The sequence below is a fragment of the Myotis nattereri genome (assembly GCF_964212035.1).
Source record: "Myotis nattereri genome assembly, chromosome: 13".
Lineage (NCBI taxonomy): Eukaryota > Metazoa > Chordata > Mammalia > Chiroptera > Vespertilionidae > Myotis > Myotis nattereri.
In genome coordinates, this window is record NC_138088.1 from 60986854 (window position 1) to 61007381 (window position 20528).

The following is a 20528-nucleotide window of genomic DNA, read 5'->3' on the forward strand; positions in this document are numbered from 1 at the left end:
CCCTCACGCTGAGCCCCGCCTGGCGCAGACCAGGCCCCGGAACCCTCCGCTGGCCGGCGGCTGGCGTGGGAGGCCGACGGGCTCTTTGTAGCTTGAAAAGCCCCGATGCGAGCGCAGCCGTCCTCACGTCCGATCCCGCGGGCCAGGGCGGCCGAGGCAGCGGTTCGTGCCCAGCGAGCCCGCGGGGACTTGGACACCCCGCTACGATTCCGGGCGACCCCGTGTGGACGGTGCGGTTTCAGGAGGAGCCCCCGGCAGGACCATCACCTCCCGACACTCCGCCGGCGGCCGGGAGGGAAGGAAGAGACGCACGCCAGGGCGCAGAGCATGAAGAACTTTAATAGCTGCGTCGGTCACTCGCCTGGTCCCGGGTTCCGGGAGGCGAGTTCTCCTGAAGCCACGGCCACCCGCCCGCGGTCCCGGCCGCGCCTCCTCCGGGCGCTGACTGGGAGGACAGCATGGAGGACAGCACGCACGTGCGGCTCCCGGGCCGCCCTCTCCTCCACGCGGACCATCGACGGCCTTCCTGGCACCAGGACGCTGAGCAGGTAGAGAGGCGACCCCGTTGACGCTCGAAGCAGGCACCGCCCAAGCGGCAAGAGGAAGGGCGCGGCGTGCACGCGGGCAGGAGGCGGGTCCCACGCGGGCATCGGTGTGGCCTGAAACACCCAGGAGGCGTCGGCCGCCCGCGTCCCGGCCGAGCCAGCAGCAGGGCGGCCCCGGCCCGGCCCAGGCACCGGTCGGGCGCGGAGGGTCTGTGAGGAGCACGCGCCGCTCCCGCTCCCGCCGGCTACGGGTCGATCTCCTCGGGGACCACGGTGAGCATGACGTCCTCGTTGCCCCTGCGGACGACCATGTTGAGGGTGCTCTCCTTGCGGATGACGTCGCTCACGTCGCTGGCGGAGGCCACGGGCTGCCCGTTGATGCTGATGATGACGTCCTGCTCCTTGAGGCCGCCGCTGCAACACGGGGACAGCGTGAGGGTCCCGCGCTCCAGCCGCACAGCACAGCCCCAGCTCTCTGTCCGCCCAGACGCCGCCACGGCCCCCATTCCCGCTCGCAGGCCCGGCCGCGTCCCAGCAATCCTCACGCGGACGCTGACGTGCGAATGGCACGTCCTTTTCATGCATCTTTTCAGCTACTAGTCTCCTTACAAATGTTTTCCGACATTTAAAAACGCAAAACCGACTGTTAGCCTACGGGTGGCCCAGACGCAGGCGGCCCACCAGGCCCCGGGCAGTGTGCTGGCCCGTCCGCACCTCCCTCTGGGCCCTGGGCGGTGAGGTGACACCCGCCGGCTGCCGGCTGAGCCGTTTCCTCAGCGGGACCCCTGCCCGGGGCCTCGGGACCCCCCACCCGCCCAGGAGGCTCCTAGCGAGTGGACAGCCCTCTCCACCCGACGCCGGCGTGAGGCCAGGGCTCCCGGCGGCAGGATGCCCCTTTCACGGCGGAGTCCTGAGCTGCTCCAGGTCGGACGGCCCGACCAGCAGGACAGACCAGGGACGGCCCCCATCCTGTCGGGGACCCTCACAGTCGCCTGAGCTGACAGGGCCCCGGAACCGCAGGAAGTCAGGGAAAGGGAGAACGCTCGGACTCACGCTTCCGCTGGCGTGTCGGGAATGACTTCGATGATGTACGCCCCCGAGAGCACGTCCGGGAAGTCCCGGTGGTGGTCCCTCAGCTCCTTGGCCTTGCTGCTGGGGGGAGGGGGGGTGGGGAGGGACCTCATAAGCGAGCGACACTGCTCCCCTCCCCACAGCCCCCCAAAACCTCCGCCCCAGACTCCTCCTCCGTCCCCGATTCTAACATAAAACCCCGGGAGTTCTGGCTCTGCTCCCAGCCGCCCGTCTACAAGACGCAAAGATTTACTGGGTAACAAACAGCAAGAGAGGTTTCATCAGTCCGTCAATCGTATTTATTTATTTTCTTTTCTTATTACTGATGTCAGAGAGAGAGAGAGAGGGAGAGGGAGAGAGAGAGAGAGAGAGAGAGAGAGAAACATCAATGATGAGAGAGACTCATGGACCGGCCGCCTCCTGCACGCCCCCTTCTGGGGATCAAGCCCACCACCCGGGCCTGTGCCCCTGACCGGAATCAAACCGTGACCTCCTGGTTCCTAGGTCGACGCTCAAGCCCTGAGTCACCCGGCCGGGCTCCACTGATTTGAGTCATGAACTGGCAGCCGCTGCCACTGGAGGAGTCGGCATGGTAAGCGGTCGGCTGGCTGGGAGCCTCGCCCTGCCACCTGCTCTGTGTGATCTGGGCCTCACTTTGCTCCAATGCGAAACAGGGACGATGCCTTGCCCCTCGGACACGGTGGTCGGGAGGCAGGTGGGGTCCTCTGGCTGCGGCACGAGGCCGTGCCTGGCACAGCGCGGGCCGGAGACACGCGGCGGCTGGCGTCACCGCGGCCAGATCAGTGCCGCCCACGTCCCAGCCTCGACGCCCACTGAGTCACTCGGCCCTCACCCCTCGCCCGGTGCCTGCGGCTGCCTCGCCCCGACAGCAGGAAACCGAGGCCACCTCGTCCCAAAGCCACACGCCGGCGGGAAGCAGCAGAGCCCGGCCAGAACCCCGGAGGCGGCCGGCTCACGCCTGCTCCCCGCGGGCGAGGCCGGACGGGTGCACCGTTCGTCGTGGCTGAGAAGGGACCGGCCTCCGTAACACGCATCTAACCTACAACGCGGGCGCACAACCCACGACTGTGAGCCAGTTCCAGCAGGAACATGTTGGCGCTCAGACGCGTTGACCCAGCGTCAGCCACACCCCTGGTCACGGGGACGCACGCGATGACGTCAGACCTTGTCACCGAGGGAGGCAAACCCCAGCCTGTCATGGGCCCGGCGGCCACGTGCCCCGACCTCCCCCGGCTCCGGGAAAACACACCTCGGGCGAGGGCTGCCCGCATTCCAGAGCCACAGCCACGGGCAGCTGGCGGCAGGGCGCCGGGCGGAGGGCACCTGGGCCCTCCCGGAATGGAATGTGGGTGGCGGCCCGGCCTGTGGGAGTGACCGGCGCCCGCCATCCAGGCTGCCTGCAAAACAAGGCGGAACTTTCCAGAAGGAAGGACCCGCTCAGACACAGAAACAAACTGAAAGGTGAAAGGAGGGGTCACCCGGCCGCCCTGGCTCAGTGGCTGAGCGTCGACCTAGGAACCAGGAGGTCGGGGTGCGATTCCCGGTCGGGGCACAGGCCCGGGCTGCAGGCTCCATCCCCCGTGGGGGGCGTGCAGGAGGCAGCCGGTCCGTGATTCTCTCTCATCATGGATGCTTCTCTCTCCCTCTCCCTTCCTCTCGGACATCAATAAAGACATATTTTTATAAGAGGGGCCCCTCCTCTCTCCTCAGGCGACACACGTCCCACCAGAGGCGGGGCCTCCTCGGCAGCGTGAGCCCCTCCTGCGGGGGCGCCGGCGGGCACGTCTGAGGCTCCGTCCTTACAAGCAAGACACACACCTCCCGGGACCCACCTGGACGTGAGCGAGAGCATCCGGATACCGATGTACTTCTTCTTGGTGACGGCTTTGCCTGGGGACAGCGGAGGGCAGCCCGTCAGCCCAGGCGACGGCTCGATCAGCCCTCCCCGCCCCCGTCTGCCGGACTCGCTTAGAAGACGTTTCGGCCTCGGGGTCTCCCCGCTGCCCCTCCCCTCACCCCCTGGCCGGCTCCTGCCTCATTTTCCGGGAAGCCCTGTTGCCATCGGAATCACATGGTTTGTGTGTTTCCTGTCCGCCTCCCCGCCCAGGTGGAAGGTGAGCATCACACCTTCAGGAACCCCTTGCTGGGCCCGAGCAGGTGGGCCCCCCATTTGTGGATGAATGACACCCCCAATCTCAGCAGAAATGGGACTAAATCCCACCGGCAGGGCCAAGGCCTCACAGGACACACGTGAGTGAGGAGCTGCATGGGGGGGGGGGGTCCCCTGGGATCCGGCCGGCACCCGTCACCCTCACGGACGCTCATGGGCCTTGGGCCGCGACCGCAAATCTCTGCGATCGAATCCCGGGGCTCAGGACACGCGCCCCGTCCCGTCCTGAGTAACAGCGCTGGGGTCCTCGGGGTCCTCAGGGTCCCATCCCTGCTGGGTCCCGGGGAGCGGCGCCTCAGGCCTGCACCTCGCCCCCCACCCCGGCCGTCCGCTCGCGTCACCTTTGGCCTGCCGGTCGTGGGACTCCGTGAGGAACTTTTTAATCTTGTCCGATGGGATCGCAAAGGCGATGCCGGCTGTCACCTTCAGGGTGTTGATGCCGATCACTTCGCCGTCCTGAAAGGCAGGACAGACATGGCCCACGGGCCCACAGGTTCCCCCGAAGATGCTCCCGGTGGAGGGGGGGCAGGTGGGGTTCATGGAAGACGTGGGGGTGGCAGGAGGGGCTCTGGGCCCACAGGTTCCCCCGAAGATGCTCCCAGTGGAGGGGGGGCAGGTGGGGTTCATGGAAGACGTGGGGGTGGCAGGAGGGGCTCCGGGCCCTGGGGGTGGGGGCAGGCGTCATCGGGCAGCGGAGTCTCGCTCAGCAAGGGGACCTGCACCCTCGGCCCCCCTCGGGGACCACCGGCGTGAAAACCGCCCCCGGTGCAGTTTCGGGACACAACCCTCGGAGCGCTGAGCGCATCCACACCCCTCTTCTCCATGGCCAGTCCCCTCAGGTGCCCGCTGGCGGGAGGGTGGGCTGGCCCCCCGTTTCCAGAAAATGCAGCTCAGGCAGCAGCCTTGGGGCCGACGGGGGCGGGGGTGAGGGGCACCATGGCCTCACTCCCCTCGCTTAGGTCATGGGAGAGGCCGTCACAGGGCACTCTGATGCCAGGTGAGCCGCCGTGGAGCCAACGCCGCTTGTGGGAATGGCCTGGGCCCTGGGGTAACGGGACCCCTCACGCCGGGCGACCACTGTTCCCGCACCATCCTTAGGGGCTGTTCACCTCGGGCTGGAGTGGGGAGCCGGCCCAGAGCACACACACCCCGCCTTGCCTCTTCCCGCAGCCGGAGAGGTCAGCCCCCAGCCACGGGCCTCGCCTGTGAGGGGTGAGGGGTGGCCCCTGGAGTGAGGGGTGAGCAGTGACCCCTGAAGTGAGGGGTGACCCCTGGAGTGAGGGGTGAGCAGTGACCCCTGGAGTGAGGGGTGAGGGGTGACCCCTGGAGTGAGGGGTGAGCAGTGACCCCTGGAGTGAGGGGTGACCCCTGGAGGGGGAAGTGAGCGGTGAATGAGGGGTGAGGGGTGAATGTGGGGTGAGGGGTGACCCCTGGAGTGAGGGGTGAGCAGTGACTCCTGTGAATGAGGGGTGAGCGGTGAACGAGGCAGGATCGTGTCGGGAAAGAAAGCGCAAACCACAACGCTGGAAACCGAAGGCCTTACCAGGTTCACCAGGGGGCCGCCCGAGTTCCCGTACTGCAAGCAAACACAGGAGGGTCAGAGCGTCCCCAAGGCCCCCCTCCCTCCCTGCCCGCGGGCGCCTGAGTGCGGCTGCTGTCGCCTGTGCCTGTCGCCCTGATGTTCTCCTGGGAAAGAGGGGCCTGAACCATTTCCGGGGAGTTTTAGATTCGCCATAATCGGGATTGTTTCCCTCAAAGCTCAGAGGCTGACTCTGAACTCCCTACCACACCCACACAACCTTCCCTCCGGGGTCTCAGCCTGCACAGCCCCGGCTGTGGGACCCCTGAACCCCGCCCGGCGAGTTCTAGTCCCACTGCTCCGTGCAGAGCGGGAGGGAGCTTGGGAATGAGCCCGAGGCCACCAGGCCGGAAACGCTGCGTTCCTTATTCACACACAGATGTGGGGGTTCCCTATTCACACAGATGTGGGGGTTCCCTATTCACACACAGATGTGGGGGCTCCTTATTCACACACAGATGTGGGGGTTCCTTATTCACACACAGATGTGGGGGTTCCTTATTCACACACAGATGTGGGGGCTCCTTATTCACACACAGATGTGGGGGTTCCTTATTCACACACAGATGTGGGGGTTCCTTATTCACACACAGATGTGGGGGCTCCCTATTCACACACAGATGTGGGGGCTCCCTATTCACACACAGATGTGGGGGTTCCTTATTCACACACAGATGTGGGGGTTCCCTATTCACACAGATGTGGGGGTTCCTTATTCACACACAGATGTGGGGGTTCCTTATTCACACACAGATGTGGGGGCTCCCTATTCACACACAGATGTGGGGGCTCCCTATTCACACACAGATGTGGAGGTTCCCTATTCACACACAGATGTGGGGGCTCCCTATTCACACACAGATGTGGGGGCTCCCTATTCACACACAGATGTGGGGGCTCCTTATTCACACACAGATGTGGGGGTTCCCTATTCACACACAGATGTGGGGGTTCCCTATTCACACACAGATGTGGGGGCTCCCTATTCACACAGAGATGTGGGGGCTCCCTATTCACACACAGATGTGGGGGCTCCCTATTCACACACAGGTGTGGGGGCTCCTTATTCACACACAGATGTGGGGGCTCCCTATTCACACACAGATGTGGGGGCTCCCTATTCACACACAGGTGTGGGGGCTCCCTATTCACACACAGGTGTTGGGGCTCCCTATTCACACACAGATGTGGGGGCTCCCTATTCACACACAGATGTGGGGGCTCCCTATTCACACACAGATGTGGGGGCTCCCTATTCACACACAGATGTGGGGGCTCCTTATTCACACACAGATGTGGGGCTCCCTATTCACACACAGATGTGGGGGCTCCCTATTCACACACAGGTGTGGGGGCTCCTTATTCACACACAGATGTGGGGGGACGTGGCTTCTACCAACGTCAGCCCTTCGGGGAGACACAGGAGGTGGGGAATGTGATTTAGAAAACATTTCACACGTGACAGTGAGGAGCAGCCCCGGCCTCATCAGACGCCGACTAGGGCAGGGGTACCGCTCAGGTGCGCCCCGCGGCACAGCGAGCCCCCCCACTCCCGGGCACTGCAGGGTCTATGCGGGGGAGGGGGACCTCTGGCGACAGAGCTTGGCCGATCTAAAGTCCCCTGCAGCCCGGCCGGCGTGGCTCAGGGATTGAGCGTCGACCTGTGAACCAGGAGGTCGGGGCTCGATTCCCGGTCAGGGCACAGGCCGGGGTTGCGGACTCGGTCCCCAGTGGGGGGCGTGCAGGAGGCAGCCGATCTGTGATTCTCTCTCATCAGTGATGCTTCTCTCTCTCCCTCTCCCTTCCGCTCTGACATCAATAAAAATATATTCTAAAAAATAAAAATAAAGTCTCCTTCCCAGCAGTCCCTGCGGGTGGCTAAGGGCCGAGCCTCCTGCTCCCGGGAAACCCTCGCAGGACACCTTGGGGCTCAGACCGCACCCTGGTTCCCAAGCCTGACCCCCGAGCCCCGCAGGACCCGCCGCCGGCTCACGTTGATGATGGCGTCCGTCTGGATGTAGTCCATGTCCGAGTTGCGCAGCCCCAGCTCCTTGCCGCCGCGCTGCGTGGTGCTGACGATGCCGGTGGTGACCGTGTTCTGCAGGGAGAACGGGCTCCCGATGGCGACCACGAACTCGCCCGGCCGCAGCTCCGAGGAGCGGCCCAGCAGCAGCACCGGCAGCTTCCCCTGGAACACAGGGCGGGCGTGGTGCTGCGTGCGGTCGCGGGGCCTCCCCGCCTCCGGCCTGCACACCGGCTCAGCCCGTCCCTCCCTGGCCCGGCCTTCCCTTCCCCACCCATGATCCTCCCCACCATGATCCTCCCCGCGCTGCCTCTGTGGAGAGCGCCGAGGCGCCGAGGCCAGGGAGCACCTGGCAGGGTCGCTGGCGGCACCTGGGGTCTCGGCCCATCTCGGAGCGCTCAGCGCGGACCCGCTCGGAAACCCTGGGACCAGGGGACGGAGGGAGACGCACTCCAGATGAGGGGCCACACTGCCTGGGGTCCCCCGAGAGCACACCCAGGGGAGGGCCAGGCTGGAGCTGCCCACAGGCACACGCTCCGGCCGGCAGGCAAGCAGCGAGGGCCAGGCGCACTGACCCGGTTTGGCGCCTCCTGTGCGAAGCACCCGCCTCCTGGTGAGGGGCGGGGGCGGGTGGGGCGGCCAGGACCCCCGGATGCCAAGACAAGGGGGGCTCTCTCCTGGTCGGGAAAGGCCCCTGATCAGCTCTGCTCCTGGCCGGGCAGGCTGAGCACAGCCGATCCGGATGCCCGTGAAGGCGGCACAGCCGGAGCCCCAACAGCTCCACACGGACAGAGTGAAGGCAGCTCAGGGCATCGGCTAAAGAGAGCTCGACTCCCATGAGGGGGCACTGGGCCCCCACCTCCCACCCCCCCACCCCCAGGGCCAAGGAGTCCTTTCCGCCTCTGTCCTCTGGGTGCAAGCGAGCAGCGGCCCCAAACCACGTGGGCCCAGGAAGCCACGCCCAGCCCGGCCGCGTGCCTGCGAGTCACCACCTGGGTCCTCACATCTGTCCACCCCCAGAAAGGCAGAAGCGAGGGGGTCCGGAGGGTGGGCTGGGGCAACCAGCTCTGATTCAGCATGTCCTCCGCCGGGACGGAGCAGACACCGGCTGACAGGCCCATTGAACAGACGGAGAAAGTGAGGCTCTGGGCACTGGATGGCGTGAGACAGAGGAGGGCGGACCCCTGGGCTGTGGCCTGGCCCCAGACCCTCTCCCTCCACACACAGCACCTCACCAAGACCTCCCACCCCAGCAAGGAGGGCGATGCCCGGGGAGCCGCTGGGCCAGCAGGTCAGAGAGGAGAGGAATGGGGGAGGGAGGACCCAAGACCTCACACTGAGCCCTGGCCGGTGTGGCTCAGTGGATAGAGCGCCCACCTGGGGACTGAAGGGCCCGGTTTTGATTCTGGTCAAGGGCATGTACCCCGATGGCAGCTCGATCCCCAGCCCTGCGAGATCCTGGCCTGAGCTCACAGCCACCGCGGACTCGGTGTTCTCATCTGGCCAATGGGCCCGAGCCGCACGCCCACCTCCCCGTCCGTCTGACGCTCCGGTGGCCTCAGGCTGAGCAGCTCTTTGGAGAGGGCCTGGCTCGTTTTAAGCATCGCGCTGGGCCAGGGAAGCCTCACGGGGGTATTGTTGTGAGTCCTGGGTCTGGCAGACCCAGCGGGGGAACCTCACCAGCTGAACTCCGGGCCAGCGCGGGCCACCCCACCTTGCACGGGAGAAGCCGGGCGGGGTCGCCTGAGGCCAGAGTGCACGGCGCTGCCGGGAGGGGCAGGCTGCAGCGCTCCCCAGCTCGGCTCCTCCGCACCAGGCACAGCCGCCAGCTCAGCCCGCCTGTTTGCCCTGGGCCCTCGCCAGCCAGCCCTGCCAGGAGTGACCTCATCCGCCGTCGCAGTGCGGCGGGCGGGAGCCGGTCGGTGATGGGAGGCCCACGGGGACACTCCTGCCCCCTCGGGGCCTGGGACAGCCTCGGGGCTGGGCCTGAGGGGTGAGCAGGGGGGAGGCTGGGCCTGAGGGGGGAGCAGGGGGGAGGCTGAGCCCGCCTGGCCGCCCACGATAACAGTTGCTTCTCACCAACTCAGTGCACGCGATCAGTGCACGCCATCAGGCTGAGCTACAGAAAGGTGGGCTGGGCCACTCCGCTCAGCCACAGGCTGGGGTCCCATCGGAAGGTGACGTGCCCCCCCTCCAACCCCCCGCCCAGGCTCCCGGGTCTCGGGGTGTGTAGGAGGCAGAGGGGCCTGCAGACAGCTCTGCTCAGTCTGAGCTCAGGCCCAGAGACGGGGAAGGAGGCAGACACGGAGGGAGGGGGGGTGCAGACGCAGTGAGGGCACAGAGGGGGGGCCCAGGGGCCTGCGTGCTGCTCAGGGGACTCGCCGAGGACAAGCGTGTGCCGTGCAGTGAGGTCATCCACACGCGGGCGGCCACACGGCTTGGACAAGGGGACACCGGCCATCCAGCCCACAGACCCCCAAGACCCCTCCTCCCTGAACAGAGGGGGACACACAGGGCACAGGGCACAGCCAGGCCTGTGGGCAGCGCTGAGGGCACAGGGCACAGCCGGGCCCGTGGGCAGCACTGATTCCCACCTGTGCAAGCTTTGCTCACACACATTTCACAGACTATGAAGGACCAACATCAGAAAAAGCAAATAGATACACAACAGGGGGCGGGTCTGACACGAAGCCTGAACTCAGGTGACAAAGCACTTCCATGACCACCTGGGGCCTGAGAGCCCGTTTCCCCCCATTTTACAGACGTGAACCCTGAGGCTCGCAGGAGGGGCTTCCCAGCTGAGACCTGCTCTCCTGCTCTCACCGCAGGCGGGAAGCTCTGCAAGGAGTGACTGGGCCGAGAGGTGGCGGGTGCACGGCTCTCCGGGACCTCAAGGCGCCTGAGGCCAGTTTTGGGGACCGGCTGGCCCCACGGCATCAGGCTCCCGTCTGCTCCAGACCCGAGTGCAGCCCATTCTGCACCTCCCCTCACCTCCGGCCTGTCTGCTCGGCGGCCATACGTTTGCTGGCCAAATGCCCGCACAGTCAGTGAGCGTCTGATTCCACAGCCGTCTAGACAGACGCTCCACGGGGGACGCGGGGAGATGAAACGCAGATACGGTGGGAAGCGCAAAGCCACGCCCGCCTTGACCTGCAGGCAGGAAACACCCCCTGCTCTTACCAGTCTAACCCTGCGCTGTGTCCCCGGGCTGGTTCCCGCGCCCCCACATCAAAGCACCCCAAGGCTCCCGGCTGCAGACGCGATCTGATCTCCTGAGACGGCCCAGCCACAGGCCAGCCCTTCCCACATCTCGCCATCTCGCCATCTCGCCATCTCGCCAGAGCCTCTCCAAGGCAGACAGCCTACCCTACCCCCCCACCCCACCCCGAGCTTGGCAGAAGGAGAGCAGGGGGCGGGGAGAATGAGGCCCGTGGCCTGTGCCTCACTCCGCTGCCCCAGCCACTACGGGGATGAAGACGCGATCCCTGCACAAGGCAGGGAGGCGGGCGAGCTCCGAGGCTCAGGGTCAGAGATGGAGCCCTCGGCCGCAACCAGAGAGCCGGCCGCTCAAGCTCAGCCCAAGTCCTTCTCGCACCCGGGACATCCCCATCCCCAAAGTCACGCCCAGCTCGTGAGGGGGAAGCCAGGAGGCCAGGACGCTGACATGCCTGCCGCCCGCAGTCCGCACGCTCACGAATGCTCAACGGCATCCCCACAACCCACCCAACGAGAGTGAGTAAAAAACATGACCCACCCGGCCGGCGTGGTCAGGGGCTGAGCGTCGACCTAGGAACCGGGAGGTCAGGGTGCGATTCCCGGTCGGGCACAGGCCCGGGTTGCAGGCTCCAACCCCAGTGTGGGGCGTGCAGGAGGCAGCCAGTTCATGATTCTCTCCCATCATGGAGGTTTCTCTCTCTCCCTCTCCCTTCCTCCCTGAAGTCAATAAAAATACATTCAAAAAAAGAAAGCACGAATCCCTAGACCTGAGGCCAGCCCACTGCCAGTGAGTTGATGGCGAAGGAGCCGGGAGGGTGCTAGGCCCTGGGTGTGGGCTCTGGACTCCCCACGCAGGCGTTCACGTACCTGCAGGCCGGGTGCTATCTGTGGCCGGGGAAGAGGCTGGTGCCTGCTGTATTAGGGCTCTGATGGCAGCCGGCCGGCCGGCGGCCCAGTTCCCAGGGACACTGCCAACAAGAGAGAACTTTCTCCACCCCCTTCACGGGGCATCTCCAAAGGGCCTGGCACAGTGAGCAGGAGATGGGTGAAGGCCACCCGTGCCCTCCAAGCTTCCTGTCCGATGAGTGGAGAGCCACACAGCCTCCGGCCCCGCAGTGAAGAGACAAAGTCCCAGTCCGGCCGGCGGGGCTCAGGGGCTGAGCGTCGACCTGGGAACCAGGAGGTCACAGTTTGATTCCTGGTCAGGGCACAGGCCTGGGCTCCAGGCTCCATCCCCAGTGGGGGGCGTGCAGGAGGCAGCTGATTAACGATTCCTCTCTAACATCAATCTCTCATCATGGATGTTTCTGACTCTCTCTCCCTCTCCCTTCCTCTCTGAAACCAATAAAAATATATTAAAAAAAAAGAGAGAGAGAGAGCTGAGGCCCCCGAGGGCCCAGCACATGCCTCCTGTGGTCACTGGCAGCCCGGGCGTGCGGCTGCCCTCGGCCCCCACTGGCGAGGGGAGTGTGGCCCCCTGACGCCTTCACCGGCTTGGGTGTAGCCTCCCTAGGAATGGGGTGCACGGGAGGGAACCTAGAACCAGCTCAGGGCTCTGCCCGCTGGGGTACCCAACTGTTCAGAAAGGGCTCCGGTGAGTCTGCTCGCTCATGCAGGTTTTGGGGGGCGGGGGGTGGGGAGCAGGGGCAAGAGGGGAAGTCTGCGTCAGAGGAAAGCCGCGGCCTCCACACCTCCGCCAGCTCAGCAAGACGCCAGGGGCCCGTCCGTGCAGAGCCACAGGGAACCCGGCCCTGTGTGACCCCTGCCTGGGGCTCTGACATTCCCTCGGCCCTTACAGCCAGCCCCTCGGGGACAGAGGGCTGAGCATCGTGCCTGGGCCCCTCACCAGGGACTGGGGGTCCCCCAGCTCGGCGGTGGCGTCCCCGGGACCAGGATGCTCTGCGCCTACGAGGTGCCAGGTGTTCCGTCCCAGCCCACGCTGCCCGCAGCCCAGTGCTCACACAGCTGGCCAGAGAGACAGCCACTCGGTGCCCGACCGTCCACAGGAACAGGTGACGGGGCAGAGGTGCCACCACCAGGGCGATGGGGACGCGAGGAAAACTCAGACGAGAGGCCAGGCAGAGGGAGCCAGTTCGACTCCTCCAGGGCCAGGCGGCTCCTGCAGGGCCAGGCGGCTCCTCCAGGGCCAGGCGGCTCCTCCAGGGCCAGGCGGCTCCTCCAGGGCCAGGCGGCTCCTCCAGGGCCAGGCGGCTCCTGCAGGGGTGGGACAAGCCCGGGCAGGGGAGTGCGGGGCAGGCCTGGGCGCACCACCTGCTGCGGGCTCTGCGGGCGGGGGTGCCGCTGGGTGAGTCACAGCTGCGGAACCTCCCGGGGAAGAGGCTGAGCTGAGCAATGGCCTGGCTGAGGCTGCTTCCGGCTGCTCCCCAAAACAGGCAAGGGGGGTGCAGATGAAGACAAAGTAGGCACACACAGAGGCACGCACACACACACAGAGGCACGCACACATGCACACGCAAAGGCACGCACACACATGCACACAGAGGCACGCACGCACACACAGAGGCACGCACACACGCACACGCAGAGGCATGCACACACATGCACACAGAGGCACGCACGCACGCGCACACAGAGGCACACACATGCACACAGAGGCACGCACGCACACACAGAGGCACGCACACACGCACACGCAGAGGCATGCACACACATGCACACAGAGGCACGCACGCACACGCAGAGGCACACACATGCACACAGAGGCACGCACGCACGCGCACACAGAGGCACGCACACACGCACACGCAGAGGCACGCACACACGCGCACACAGAGGCACGCACACATGCACACAGAGGCACACACGCACACACAGAGGCACGCACGCACACACGCACACGCAGAGGCACACACATGCACACAGAGGCACATATGCGCACACAGGCACACACACATGCAGAGGCACACACGCACGCACACAAAGAGGCACATGCACACAAGCATACACAGAGGTGTGCAAACATACACACAGAGGAATATGCACACACACAGATGTGTGCACGCTCTCACAGAGGCACACAGGCACACACACACACACATGCACAGAGGCATGCAAACATACACAGAGGTGCACACGCACACACAGAGGTGTGCACTCACACACACACTGACACCCCAGCCTCCTCACATCGGGGAGCACACTGCCCGGGGCAGCAGCACATCTGGACTTGACCCTGGTCCTGTATTAACTCGCCCCGTGACCTTGGGCACTCGGACTGCGCTGGGTCCCGGGCCCAGCACTTCCAACAGAAGGGAGCGAGCTGGTGCCGTCCACGGGCACCTGGCCTGACGATTAGGGTTCCTTCCAGGAGACCTGGTCCATTTCCAAGCAGCCCTCTTAGCAGACAGCCGTGGGGCTGTCGGCTCAAACCCGGCGCCAGCATCCATGTCAATCCTTCCTACGACTCGCAGCGGGGCCTCCGCTCCCAGTGCCAGCTCAGCTGGACACGGCCCAGGGGCCTGAGGGCAGCGCCGCCCACCGCTCAGCCTCCCGCCTAACAGCCCCGCGCTCCTCTCGCCGCGACCCCTCCCCGATGCGGGAGACAAGAGCCAGTGAAACTGGAGAAACATCGGCACCTTTTCTGTAACCGAATGAGGCAGCTCCGCTGCTTCCTCCCCGCCTTTGAAAAGGAGAAGGCGCTGCCGACAGCCATGTCGTGCTGCTGAGTCTGCAGGAGCCGCACCGCAGCGGCCGGGCACCGTCCAGGGCCGCTTCCGGGCAGCCGGGTGCCAGGCGGCTTCAAAGGCGGAGGCGGCAGCCCTGGCGGTGCCCCCCCACCCCAGTGAGTCAGCGCCTTCTGGGAACACTTAGGCGAACCTTTCATTTTCTAGAAAAAATACGCAGTGGGGGCAACAGCCCTCGCCCACACCCAGCAGGAGGCAGCGCCCCGAAGAGCGGACGGGCGCACCTGAGATGCGTGGGGGAGCAGGCGGTCCAGCCGGGAGGGGAGTGAGCCCCCGAGGCGGGGAAGCCAAGCACGTGGGGGGGGGGGGGTCCGGGTGAAGCGAGATCACCTGGAGCCGAGCCCCTGGGGCAGGACCAGCCACATGACTGACGGGGCTCAGGGCCAAATGAAAACATGGATGCCTGGTTCCTAAAGCACATACCAGGTGCCAATACAGGGACTAACATACAAGCTTTTGCCCGGCCGGTGTGGCCCGGTGGTTGAACCAGGAGGTCACGGTTCCATTCCGGGTCAGGGCACAGGCCCGGGTAGCAGGCTCCATCCCCCGTGTGGGGCGTGCGGGAGGCAGCTGGTCAGTGGTTCTCCCTCCTCACTGATGTCTCTCTCTCCCTCTCCCTTCCTCTCTGAAGTCAATAAAAAGGTCTATTTTTTAAAAAGAAGGAAGAACAGAGGTGGTTACCCAAACACAAAAGAGAGAAAGAGCCAATGAAAAAGGGAAGAGCCACCCTGGCCGTGGGCAGCACCACCTGCTCAGCCTCCTGGGAGCCACGCAGGACACGTCAGCGTTTCTAATGTTGCTCCGACCACAGAATGTCAACCACTGGACGCCGGAGCCGGTGGCCAGGGAGTGTTTACACCGGCGGCCCAAGGAGGCCACCGCTGTCTGCAGCGCGTGCGGCTGTCTCCCCCGCATCAGCCCCCGCGACCCTCACTGGACCTGCTGACTGCATCTTGGCTGTCGCTGCCACAACAGCGCTTGGCCGGTAAATATTTATTTAAAAAAAAAAAAAAATCAGCCCGGCCGGCGCGGCTCAGTGGCTGAGCGTCGACCTAGGAACCAGGAGGTCAGGGTTCGATCCCAGTCAGGGCACAGGCCCGGGTTGCGGGCTCCATCCCCAGCGGGGGGCGTGCAGGAGGCAGCCCTTCAATGATTCTCTCTCATCATGGATGTTTCTATCTCTCTCTTCCTCTCCCTTTGTCTCTGAAATCAATAAAAATATTAAATAATAATAATTTAAAAATCAAAGGATGGGAAAGTGACGAAACAGAAGAATGAACAAACCAGGTCTCAGAAGATCCACCCGGATCTTAAGAGTGGGGTTTGCCCAAAGGCCGGGGTCGGCCGAGCCAGGTGCTTGGGTCAGCGCCACTGACTCTGGGTGCAGCCTGGTTCCCTGACGTCGGGAAGGTGGGGTTCAGGGGTCAGGGAGCACGGGGGGCAGGGGACAGTGCCCAGGCCCCCCGGGGAGGGCTGTGGTCTCACTCGGCTCAGCGCTCAACACGCAGCCGCCGCTGGGCGTCCACTGCGGCCACACAGAGCTCGCGCCACAGGCAAAGGAGCTGCCAGGCTCCGTCATTCCTTTCATGTTTATGTTTTTAATCGTGAATATATGTAACCTCGGCCAGATAAGAAGTCCAGGTGGTCCATGACGGGGCCTAGTAAAGAAGTGAATGACTATTTATTCGTGACAAAGCGGGGACACAGAGCCCTGGCCAGTGTGGCTCAGTTATCTGGGCACCAGAAGGCTGCCGGCTCCGTCCGGCTCCGTCCGGCTCCATCCCCAGGTTGCGGGCTGGATCCCGGCAGGGGGCGTGCAGGAGGCAACCACTCAATGTTCTCTCCCACCGATGTTTCTTTCTCTCTCTCCCTCTCTCTCCCTCTCTCTCTAAAAATCAATTAAAAAATAAAAAACATATTTTTAAAAAGTGGGGACACAGAGGACATTACCCAGCGCCAATGGCTTCTCCGAGCCGCCTGGTAGCCGACGCAAAGAGGAAAACACCGGGAGTCACATGTTCTCGTTCTCGGGTCCTGGCGCCTTAATTAACGAAGGTCACTGGGTAACTGGCTCTGCTCTTGGAGCAATCAGCCCTCAGTTCACCAGCAGCCTGTTCTCCGTGGCCACAGCTCTGGGGGCCTGACTCTCCCTGCAGAGAGCGAGGCAAGCGGCCCCTCGCAAGCACTTTGCACTTCCAGACCCAGGAGGACGGAGCCCAGGAGGCCAGAGCCCAGGAGAGCGGAGCCCAGGAGAGCGGAGCCCAGAAGGCTGGAGCCCAGGAGGCCGGAGCCCAGGAGAGCGGAGCCCAGGAGAGCGGAGCCCAGGAGAGCGGAGCCCAGGAGGCCGGAGCCCAGGAGGCCGGAGCCCAGGAGACCGGAGCCCAGGAGAGCGGAGCCCAGGAGGCCGGAGCCCAGGAGGCCGGAGCCCAGGAGAGCGGAGCCCAGGAGGCTGGAGCCCAGGAGGCCGGAGCCCAGGAGGCCAGAGCCCAGGAGAGCGGAGCCCAGGAGGCTGGAGCCCAGGAGGCCGGAGCCCAGGAGAGCGGAGCCCAGGAGAGCGGAGCCCAGGAGAGCGGAGCCCAGGAGGCCGGAGCCCAGGAGACCGGAGCCCAGGAGAGCGGAGCCCAAGAGGCTGGAGGCCAGGAGAGCGCAGCCCAGGAGACCGGAGCCCAGGAGGCCGGAGCCCAGGAGAGCGGAGCCCAGGAGAGCGGAGCCCAGGAGGCTGGAGCCCAGGAGACCAGAGCCCAGGAGGCTGCAGCCCAGGAGACCAGAGCTTTGCCGAGGATGAGCAGGAACCCCAAAGGCCCAAAGCCGACGGGGTGCGGACAGTGCCCAGGAGCCAGCGAGGCGGGACCCTGGCCTGTGTCCAGGGCTCTCAGACTCCCGCGTGCACCTGGCCCACGGCCCAGGCCTCCGGGCTGCACGGAACAGGCCAGCTCAGCCGCCCACGTGCCCTCTGCCCCCCTCCTGCCCCGGCCTCGGCCTCCCCTCCGTTCGCTCCTCCTTCGCACCCGTCGTCGAGTTTGTGCCGATGCACCCGTTTCCCACAGGCCGCCAGCTCACGGCTTGGCCCCAGCACGTCACCCAGCGTTTGGCCGAAACAGACGCTCAATCCACCCTGAGAGAATCCGTGAGTGAAAGAACCAACGGCCAGACCTCAGAGGAGCATCAGGGTGTTTTTTTGGGGGGCGGGGGGGTAACCCTCACTTGAGAGAGGGTGGAAGGGAGTGGGAGAGCCAGAGAGAGAGAAACATCGAAGGGAGAGAGACACAACTGGTTGCCTCCCGCACGTGCCCCGCCCGAGGTATGTGCCCTTGACCTTAATCAAGCCCAGGACCCTTCAGTCCACGGGCTGAGCCAAACCGGGCAGGGCTAGGATTTAAAATTGGATAATAATTTGCAAAACATCTTTGAATTCACGTTTTGACAGAAGTGGGTAGATTCAGGCCTCGCTCCCTGCTTCCCCAACAAAACAAAAGCAGCGGCTGCGCAAAGCAGCACAGTCCCCCGGGAGTCACGGGCCACGGGCCTCCACCCTTGCAACTCAACTCTGCTGTACGCCTGTGTTTCAATAAAACTTTATTTACAAAAACAGACAGAGGGCCGGGTAAGGTCTGCAAATGCTCACGGGGCTCTGGCCCTCTGTTGCTCACTCACCAGGCTGTCACGTGGCACCAATGCCTGCCCCTCCGTGAGGCCGGGAGACACGCCCCAGGGCCACCTACCAACTCGGACCCGGACCCGAGACCTGGCCACCACTTCGCCAGAACCTTTAATAACAGCGTTGGTCCAGGGCCCTGGGGAGCGCGTGCCATGGGGAAGAGGCAAGACCATATTAAGAGAAAAGCGCAGCCAAAGAATTTCCTTCAATCAACTAAGTTCTTGACCAGGAGCCAGAGCACACACAAGGGAGGGCCCGGTCCGGTGGCTGGGAGCGGAGACGGCGCACATTCCAAAGGGCCTGGCACCGGGAGGGGCCGTCCTCCCCGGACAGAGGTCCCCTCCCCGCCATTGCGTCGGCCTTGCTGAGGAAAGGTGGTCCCAGCCCTGAGGACGTGGAGATCAATGTGGAGATGGAACGGCGTGGGGCGTGGGGCATCTTTAGCCAACCCTCCGGCAGGGCAGCCCCGGGCAGTCAGGGAGAGCGAGAGGGGAGGCCCTGTGAGCCAGCGCCCAGGGAGGGGACGCCCCGCAGGCCGGGAGAACCACAGGGAGGGGGGCTGTGCCCCGCAGGCCACGTCCAGGCCCGGGGCTGCAGGAGGGTGGGAGGCAGACGCCCCCCTCCCCCCCCCCAGCTGCGGAGCTGACTGTTATCTGAGTCCCTGAGGCCGAGCTGCGGCTTAGTCAGCGCCTTCTGACGCGCAGGCTGCCCGGGTGCTGGCGGGAGGCCCTGTGAGTCATGCCACTCCCTGCTCCGACATCTGGGGGGCCTCCCCCCCCCGAACTCAGGGCAGATTCCCACACACAGGAGCGGAGCCCCTGTGCCCAGGCCTGCACCTGCGGGTGAAGGGCCCGCCTCCGCCCCCCCACAGTGAACACAGCTCCGCCCCCAGCTCCCCCTCCTCTGACACTTCAAGCAGGTCTGGAGGTGGCATCTGGCCCAAAAGGTGGCCAAGGACTGACTGGGGCCTGGGGTGAGGGGCGAAGCCCCCCATAGCTTCCACAGGCTGCTGGCGGCAGGGATGGGCGCCCAGGGAACCCCACCCCCCACCCCCCTCCAGGGCCTCGCTACCCATGGCACAGCCAGGTGCCATCCACACCCAGGCAGCCCCGAGCAGAGAGCCGGCTGGGACACCTTCACCCCATCTGAGAATCCACAGGAGCCCGGTGCCCCCGCCTGCACCCGCTCCCTCCCGAGCAGCCGGCTCTCCCATGGGCGCCCAGGCGCTGCACACTCGGCCGCCTACCCCCTGACAGGTGTGTCCCTGGCTTGAGCGGGGAGATGAGCTTGAGGCAGCAAATAGCTAAGTCAGCACCAACAGGGTGAGAGGAGGCGGGCTAACAGACAGTGAGGGGTGCCTGTCCCCAGAGGGGCCTGGGGGTGGGAGGCGGGGGAGGGGTGGCTAAGCAGAGGGGGAGGGGCAGAGGAGGGCACCTCCAGCCAGACCGCAGGGCCCTGCAGGAGTTAAGCTCTCTGGGTGAGAACGGGATGTGTGTGGCAGACACACCGACCTCACCCTGCCGTCACCAGGGTGGGGGTGCGGGGGGGCCTTCCTCCTGTGTGTCTGCTGATCAACACGGCTGGCACACTTCCCCTCTTCTCTTTTTAAAATAATTTATTTTTATTGATTTCAGAGAGGAAGGGAGAGGGAGAGATAGGAGCATCCATGATGAGACAGAGTCATGGATGGGCTGCCTCCTGCACGCCCCCCACCGGGGAGGGCGCCCGCAGCCCGGGCCTGTGCTCCGACCGGAATCGCACGGTGACCTGGTTCAGAGGTCGACGCTCAGCCACTGTGGCTCCTCCTTATCCTCTTAGTACATCCCCCGACTTCCTGCCCGGCCTCCGGCCCAAAGCAAATGCCTCTCTTTAATCTGCCCCCTTCTCTCTCTCTCTCTCTCTCCTGCCCTTGGACGCGATGTAAACTCCGCACACACGTGGGGCGCTGAGCCCATGTGGAAACACTTTGCTCTGAGCTGAACTGGTTTACCCTCCAGCTGCTTCCTATTAAAGCGCTTGCAGGCCCCGTCCTTCCCTCCCCGGCCGCATCCCCACTCGGGAGCTGGCGCGGCCCCACCCGGGAAAGGGGCTCAGAGACCCCGGGACAGAGGGGAGCCTGCGGGGGACCCTCCTCCTCTGACTCTGGGGCCCGGGAGCCTCTCCCAGCGGTTAGTTCTCAGGGCTCAGCACTCAGCAGGGAGAAGCGGGAGACGAGTTATTTGGTCGCAAGCCCAGAATGCCTCCGGCCACCTCAGGCCAAGGGCGGAGGGGGGGTGGGGGGGGCGGGGAGAGATGGGCGGGGAGCCCCGAGAGTGGAAGGAAACGCAGGCAAACCGGCTCCCAGAGAGGGGGGCCTGGACAGCGTGGGGTCTGGGTGCCAGGGGACAGCCAGCTGCAGCCCCAGGGGAGGGTCTGCTTGGTCTGCCGGGCATGGGGGCTGGTGGGTGGGGGTGGGGAGAAGCCGGCCCCGAGGGCAAGGCTGGCGGGAAGGATGCTAAGGACACGTGGCAATGACAGCCATGTCGGAGGTCATTTCCGTCC

The 20528-nt window shown here is 65.0% G+C and overlaps 1 protein-coding gene across 2 annotated transcripts in view; it reads right to left on the reverse strand.

Moving 5' to 3' along the window:
• Window positions 1–320: 320 nt before the first annotated feature.
• Window positions 321–20528, reverse strand: part of HTRA1 (HtrA serine peptidase 1) — a 34918-nt gene continuing 14710 nt past the window's right edge. The window contains exons 4-9 of one of the 2 annotated variants that reach the window (XM_081105154.1): window positions 7380–7574; window positions 5351–5383; window positions 4149–4263; window positions 3470–3527; window positions 1599–1697; window positions 321–959 (exon numbers count right to left, since the gene is read on the reverse strand). In XM_081105154.1, the coding sequence (XP_080961280.1) occupies window positions 791–959; window positions 1599–1697; window positions 3470–3527; window positions 4149–4263; window positions 5351–5383; window positions 7380–7574 (669 nt within the window). In that variant the 3' untranslated portion in view covers window positions 321–790. The remainder of the gene's footprint in view (window positions 960–1598; window positions 1698–3469; window positions 3528–4148; window positions 4264–5350; window positions 5384–7379; window positions 7575–20528) is intronic. The other variant, XM_081105155.1, reaches the window with a different exon arrangement.